We start from the raw sequence: 7,919 nt of genomic DNA, 5'->3' as shown, positions 1-7,919 counted from the left end.
AAAGAGAAGAGAGAGATGAAGAAATTATAATCCCGATATCCGAATCTGAAACAGTTCTTGAGAATCCAACAATTGTAGAGCATCATGGTTTTGAAAATTCTTTGGAACGCGATCCTGGAAAGCGTCCTCCAATTTGGCAATATCCACCAAATCAAGTGGATGCAATACGAAGAGCTTATCTAAAATGGGGTCCATATCAAATTCATTTAGAAAACTATCCTTTGTCCGGTAACGAGGATCATCCAAGAAGGTTTCAACATACTTGGTTTAGCATATTTCCATCATGGTTAGAATATTCACCATCTGAAGATGCCGCATATTGCTTACCATGTTACCTTTTTAGCAAAAAACTAAGCGGACGTCTCAGATCCCTTGTCTTTATTTCTATGGGTTTTAGAAATTGGAAGAAAGTTAGGAATGGAAAACATTGTTCCTTTCTTAAACACATAGGGAAGGATCCTTGCTCACCACACAACAATGCAATGAAAGTTTGTCAAGACTTGTTGAATCAAGATGGTCATATTAGAAATGTTATTCAAGTGCAAAGTTCAAGTCAAATAATGAATAGTCGGTTACGACTCAAGACTTTAATTGACACTGTTCGTTGGTTAACACTACAAGCTTATGCTTTTAGGGGTCACGATGAAAGTAGCAAATCAAGAAATCAAGGTAAATTTCTTGAGTTATTGAAACTTTTAGCATCCTACAATGATGAAGTTGCAAAAGTTGTGTTGGAAAATGCTCCACAAAATTGCAAGTATACTTCACATCAAATTCAAAAAAAGCTCTTGCAAATTCTTCCTAGTAGGGTGAAAAAGAGTATTCGTGAGGAAATTGGTGATTTCAAATTTTGTATCGTTGTTGATGAAGCTCGTGATGAGTCAAAAAAGGAACAAATGGCTCTTGTATTAAGATTTGTTGATAAAGTTGGTTTAATACAAGAGAGATTTTTTGGTGTGGCACATGTTAAAGACACCACATCTTTAACTCTTAAGAAAGTAATATGTGATATACTTTCTCGACATAACCTTGATGTTTCTAACATTCGTGGCCAAGGGTATGATGGTGCTAGCAATATGAGAGGAGAATGGAATGGTTTACAAGCCCTCTTTATGAAGGATTGTCCTTATGCATACTATGTTCATTGTTTTGCTCATCGATTGCAACTTGCATTAGTTACATCATCAAGAGAAGTCAAACCTGTTCATAAATTTTTTGAGAAGCTGATCTTTGTTGTGAATGTTGTTTGTTCTTCTACAAAGCGTCATGATGAGTTACAAGCTGCCCAATTAGAAGAAATTGCTTATTTGTTAGAGATTGATGAGATTGTAACTGGTAAAGGTGCAAATCAAGTTGGTACATTGAAACGAGCTGGAGATACTCGTTGGGGATCACATTACGATTCAATTTCTAGCTTGATAAACATGTATGAAGCAACTTGTTTAGTTTTTAAAAAAATTGCAAAAGATAGAGGGACTTATGCTACACGTGGGGATGCAGATAGTTGTTACAATTACTTGAAGGCATTTGATTTTATATTTATTTTGCACTTGATGAAAGAAATCATGGAAATAACAGATATGCTTTGTCAAGCCTTATAAAAAAAATCAAGATGTAGTTAATGCTATGAACTTGGTTCGTTCAACAAAACATCTTATTCAAGGTTTGAGAGAAAATGGTTGGGATATATTGTTTACTAAAGTGGTATCTTTTTGTGAAAAGCATGGTATTGAGATTCCTGATCTTAATGATGTTCATTCAACAACAAGATTTGGACGCTCCCGTCTTGAAGAGAATCAAGTCACAATTCAACATTACTTTAAAGTTAAAATCTTTTTCACTACCATTGGCAAACAGTTACAAGAGTTGAATAGCAGATTTAGTGAGCAGGCAATGGATTTGTTAACTCTTTCTTGTTCTTTATCTCCTAAGGATGGATATAAAGCTTTTAGCATTGATACTATTTGTTCTTTAGTTGAAAAATATTATCCTATGGATTTTAGTGATCAAGAGAAGAATAATTTGCAATTTCAACTCCAACATTTTCTATTTGTTGCTCGTCAAGCATCAAACTTGAATAATTTATCAACTATTCAAGAACTATGTTCATGTTTGGTTGCATCTGGACAGGCTAAAACTTACTTCTTGATTGATAGACTACTTCGTCTTATCATGACTCTTCCCGTTTCTACGGCCACAACTGAGAGATCTTTTTCAGCAATGAAAATTATTAAGACTAAGTTGAGAAACAAGATGGATGATGAGTTTCTTGGAGATAACATGACAGTATATATTGAAAGGGAGATTAGTGCAAGCATTAGTTCGGAGTCAATTATTGACGATTTCAAGTCACTCGGAACGCGTAAAGCATTACTTTAAGGTAGTTTTAAGTCATGTAATTTAAATTTTTAGTAATTAACTTTGTATTTATTTTAACATTAATGTTTTATTTTACATTTTATTTATAATATTTATTTTACATTAGCGGTCATCCCAATTTTTTTTATCTGGCTCCGTCACTGACTTCAAAATAACTGACAATGATGTAAACAAACATACATTTCTTGATTTTTACAGTTCCTCTTCACACGGGTACTTGATAAATTTTACAGACTCTGTACAAACTTTTACACCCCTTGATCCTATCACTAAGACCCTTTATTTATACTCAATCGAAATAACCGTTTCTAACGGCCCTTCAATCACGTTGAGACACATGGCACTTTGCATGGATACAAATATCCATTATGCCCCACGTGTACCTTCAGCAGTTTCAGATAAGAGCATAATTCTCTCCTTTATTTGAATTTTGAATCTCCAATCGAAAACCGCCTTCAACCATTTGAAGAAGTATTTTTAAGTCCTAATTGTACGCTGACCCTTATTACCCAGGGAATTTCGACTGGATCTCTTTAATACCATATCCTGTCGAAACATCTCTACATGGTCGAAAACATCTCTTCATGGTTGAAAACATCTCTTCATAGGATTTCCCTTTTGATAATTCTACCGTGGGCGTCGAAATTATGAGCTAACAATGAGAGAGAAATGTTATTAAATCGAAAAAGAAATATTTTGGACATATTTTTTGTGGGAGAAAAAACAAAGAGTTGTTAATTTGTTGCATTGGCAACTGCAAAAAATTGACAAATAGCTATCAGATAGTTGGTTTGAAACTACTAATATTTGTACAATTCATAATAGTTGTTAACAAATAAAAAGTAATTGGTACTCCCTCCGTCTCATAAGAAGTGTCATATTTAAACATTTCACGGTTCTTAAGAAAATGATTAGATGTGTTGGTTTTGATGATAAAATTGATATCATTTATTAGAATACCCTTATTAATTGTAGTTAAAAGAGTGGTTGAATAAAATGAAAGTTAATAAATAAGGGTATGGTAGTGAAAAAATAATAATAAATGTTGCATTGATATTATAAAAAGATAATTATTTTGAGATATAAAAAAGTACAAATGAGACACTTTTTTATGAGACGGATGATGTATAAAGTGTGTATCTATATCATTAGAAATAAAAATTTCCTTGAAAAAAGTATTATTTAGATAAAAAAAACCCCTATTTTGATGAAGTGGCAATTTTTAAAGGAATTACAATATATATATATATATATATATATATATATATATATATATATATATATATATATATATATATATATATATATATATATATATATATATATATATATATATATATATATATATATATATATATGAATTTTCCACATTGTTATGTTTTCTTATATTATAGATTGAACATCTAAAATACTATCAGCCAATTAAATTCTTTTTAAAATCAATTATAAAGTTAAATGAAAATCAAATCAATTATAACATAGAGTTACATCAAAATCCAACCGTTTTTATTAAATGACATTGTAATAAAACTCCATTAAAAAAAAATAGTTAAACTAAACTTACCAAAAGTTACCCTTTCATTAACAGAAAACAAGCGTACAAAAATTGATGTGAAGGGACACAAGAGAAAAGTTAAAAAAAGAAAGAAAAAAACAGAAAAAGAACAAAAGAAATCGAAAAAAAGAAAAAGACATTTGCTTTTAACTTTTTACAATTTTAAACGTCGCGTGCGGGAAGAGTCACAAGACCCACCTTGTTGTCTTCGCAACGTATCGTTTGGTCTCGAAAATAAGAAAAAAAAATACAGAAAAACCATGAAATAAATTACCCAAAATTAATTACTTTATTTCCCAAAATTCAAATTAAAAAAAAAAACAAAACAACCCGAGAGAGAAAAAGAAAAAGAAAGATAAATAACGAAAGAAACATAGCGGAAAAAAATCCTACGATTTTGTCTTGGTCAACTCAACAATACATTCATAATAATCGATGCCAACGAGACTACGAGACGAGACACAGTTTTTTTCTTCTTCGATTTCAATATATTGGTGGTAATTTCCGCATCTTCAGGAGCTCTTTTTTCGAAATGATTTTTATTTTTTGTTCTATTTTTGAATTATATATTTTTTAATTGTTTTTCACACGCGTGGAGATGAAATAAGGGTTGGAATTCTCGATTGGGTGTATGTTTTTATTTGAGATTTTTGTTTTTCATGTTGTTTTTGTTTTGTGGTTTTTGTTTTTTCCTTTGATTGGTATGGTTTTTGGAAGTTTTCGGTTTCAGATTTGTCTTCACTTGATGACCTTTTCTTTTCTGTCATTGATTTGTGAATTTTAGTCTATTTATGGGTTCTTTGGATATGCTTGTTTGTGGTGAATTGTTAAATTGTTGTTTTTGAGATTTTGAGCTTTTTTTTTATCTCTCTTGTTTTGTTCCAGTTTTTGATTGGTTTGATTGATGGTAGAATAGAAGGTAGTGTTCATGTAAAGGCAGTTTCAGTTTTGTTGCTTGATTGAATTTCTGAGTTTTTCCTCTCTAATTTTGATCTGTTTTGTTAATCTCTTCATTTTAGTAACAAACATGTAAAGGTATAAGAACCACACCATATTGCAATCAAAGAAGTTGTTATTTGTGAGTCAGGCAGTAGTAATCCAGCTAGGAAAACCATAACTTCAAAAACCTAACAATATCATTGATATCCACAGTGAAATAGAAGTTGCAATAGGCCCACCTATGAAATTCAAACCTGTCCATTCAACAATGCTGGATTAGCAGAAAGGATAACCAGTGGCATGGCCACAGATTGTGTTTGTAGAAACCTCAAGATGTTTTGCAAGATGCTATATGCAAATAATCCTGGTACAAGAAACTTCATATAGAGCGCTGCTGTTCTAGCAATGTCTTGTGATTGATGAAGAAACACTAGAATGTGTTCCGTATAGAACCAAATAATGGATATAAATGACTGAAGGAATACAAGATATAATGCATGAACCAAATAATGGATTTCGAAATCAATTTCAGATTTTGATTTTGAGAGATTCTGTTTACAGATTGTTTACTTTTTTATGTAACTATGTTTATTGATGTTGTTGTCATGTTTCAGGCACGGTTTCTCTTCTTGCGACTTCTTGAATCTTGGCGATCACCGCCAAGAATAGTTGTTGATGACATGATAAGTGTTGGCCAGGGACTGTTCTGCGTGAATGTTGTTTACTCGTGTTAAATTATTCTAGGGAAACTCGATAAGGTATAACTCTGACTGAAAAAGTGTATCGCAAGTGTTTTTGTGTTGTGCGTGTGTTCGGTTTTGAACTAAAGAATATCATGTGTTAGCTACAGGCCTATAGTAACTTTTACTTTCTAAAGTTCTTATGCGCTGACCCTTTTTGTATTTAGCATTTGTAGCGCGCCAAGGAAATTGGAAAGAAACCTTTAGATTGGGCCAGAGATGGCTCCCGGAGGCAGCATTTTCAAAGAAGTTCTCGAGTCTCACCTGATGTCTTCGGATTATGAGACCGGCAAGGCTAAATCTGAGGCTAAGATTAACAGTACACTTACAAAGTCTACTAGTGTTGGGTTGAATGGAAAGAACGGAACTAGTTCGAAGAATGGCGTGCACGACTTACTCGGGTGCCCTGTCTGCAAGAATTTGATGTATCCTCCAATTCACCAGGTGATGCTCTTGCAATTTCTTGATTTTCTTCGAACCTTTTTTTATCTCTTGTTCTAATTCTGGCTAAATTTTAATATTTCAGTGTCCAAATGGCCATACATTATGTTCTAGTTGTAAGATAGAAGTCCATAATCTCTGCCCAACATGTCATCATGATCTTGGGAACATAAGGTGTTTGGCTTTGGAGAAAGTGGCGGAATCTTTGGAGCTTCCTTGCCGATATCAGAGTCTAGGTTGTAACGATATTTTTCCTTACTATGCGAAGCTTAAGCACGAGCAAAGTTGCGGATTTCGTCCATACAATTGCCCCTACGCTGGGTCTGAGTGTTCTGTGATGGGTGACATTCCAACTCTCGTTGCTCATCTCAAAGATGAACACAAGGTCGACATGCACGATGGATTCACCTTCAATCATCGATACGTCAAAACAAATCCACACGAAGTTGAAAATGCCACATGGATGCTAACTGTAAGTTATTCACCTTCTAGATTAGCATTTTTGTCTTCTGAATACGACTAACAAAATTTGCGCTTGCATTTTCAAATTCTCTTGCTTTAGGTTTTCAACTGTTACGGGCGACATTTCTGCTTGCACTTTGAGGCTTTCCAGCTTGGCACAGCTCCGGTTTTCATGGCCTTCTTACGGTTTATGGGCGACGACAACGAGGAGAAGAAATTCAGCTACAGTTTAGAAGTCGGTGCAAACGGGCGCAAACTTATATGGCAAGGAATTCCGCGGAGCATCCGTGACAGTCATAGTAAAGTTAGAGATAGTCAAGATGGACTTATAATTCAGAGAAATCAAGCCCTTTATTTTTCTGGCGGTGATAAACAGGAGTTGAAATTAAGAATCACGGGTCGAATATGGAAAGAAGATTGAGAAAAAGGTGTAAATATAACAATGTATTAAGAAGATTTAAGGATGTTCTATTAGTGATTGTTGTAAGATTTTGGTCTCTGGCAATGTGTATCACTATGATCTATTTATCTTCATATACAGATTCTCCTTCAATTCCACACATCTTTGATTTTTGTCTGAAATCACAATTCAAAAGATTAAAATAACTTTTTAGTGCTAAATTGCAGAAAACATCTTCTATATACCAGTAGTGCTGTTACACACTGAAAAAAACACATGTACGACATTGAACATTTCACCAAAACTGTGAAAGTAACATGTTATTTTGGATTGGCCAACTTTGGTAGCGTCTTGCACCTGAGTTGTTTCTTCTACAAGATTTACAATATTGATTTTATTTTATACTTTTTTTGTCAGTTGTACAAGTTTTATTATTAATACTAATGTTTCTTTTAATAATAATAATAATAATAATAATAATAATAATAATAATAATAATAATAATAATAATAATAATTATTATTATTATTATTATTATTATTATTATTATTATTATTATTATTATTATTATTATTATTATTATTATTATTATTATTATTATTATTATTATTATTATTACACAAGTTTCATTGTTTTTCCATTATTTAGTTTACTATAAATTATATAACCTTCTAATATAATTTCTTTAATATGTATAAATTCTTAAAAACTTATTTCGTGATTCTAAGGAAAGATTGTACCAAAATAGTAATGATAATTTTTTTGGATTTAATTAAAACGTTAGCTGAATTTGACTCGGTTGTCCAAGGACAAGTTAAACGTATTGCAAATGATTAGGGATGACAATTGTATCCATATCCATTGGTTACCCACAAAAATACTTACAACAGGTAGGGTAAAAATTCACCAAATTGATAGGGCACGAGCATGTGTAATTTTTCATTAAAATAATCGGGTATGGGTGTGGGTACGGGTACCTTAATATCCACCCGGTCCCAAACCC

The 7,919-nt window shown here is 32.4% G+C and overlaps 1 protein-coding gene across 1 annotated transcript; it reads left to right on the top strand.

The window, feature by feature from the left end:
• The first annotated feature begins 4,188 nt into the window (after positions 1-4,188).
• Positions 4,189-7,076, top strand: LOC127126207 (E3 ubiquitin-protein ligase SINAT2). Its single transcript, XM_051055095.1, has 5 exons — positions 4,189-4,431; positions 5,488-5,631; positions 5,781-6,057; positions 6,140-6,526; positions 6,617-7,076. The coding sequence occupies exons 3-5, from the start codon at positions 5,833-5,835 to the stop codon at positions 6,935-6,937; spliced, it is 933 nt and encodes a 310-aa protein (XP_050911052.1). The 5' UTR covers positions 4,189-4,431; positions 5,488-5,631; positions 5,781-5,832; the 3' UTR covers positions 6,938-7,076.
• The last annotated feature ends 843 nt before the right edge of the window (positions 7,077-7,919 follow it).

This window comes from Lathyrus oleraceus, chromosome 3 (genome assembly GCF_024323335.1).
Source record: "Lathyrus oleraceus cultivar Zhongwan6 chromosome 3, CAAS_Psat_ZW6_1.0, whole genome shotgun sequence".
Taxonomy (NCBI): Eukaryota; Viridiplantae; Streptophyta; class Magnoliopsida; order Fabales; family Fabaceae; genus Lathyrus; species Lathyrus oleraceus.
The sequence above is the reverse complement of the archived record's forward strand: the minus strand, read 5'-3'. Positions and strand labels throughout refer to the sequence as shown.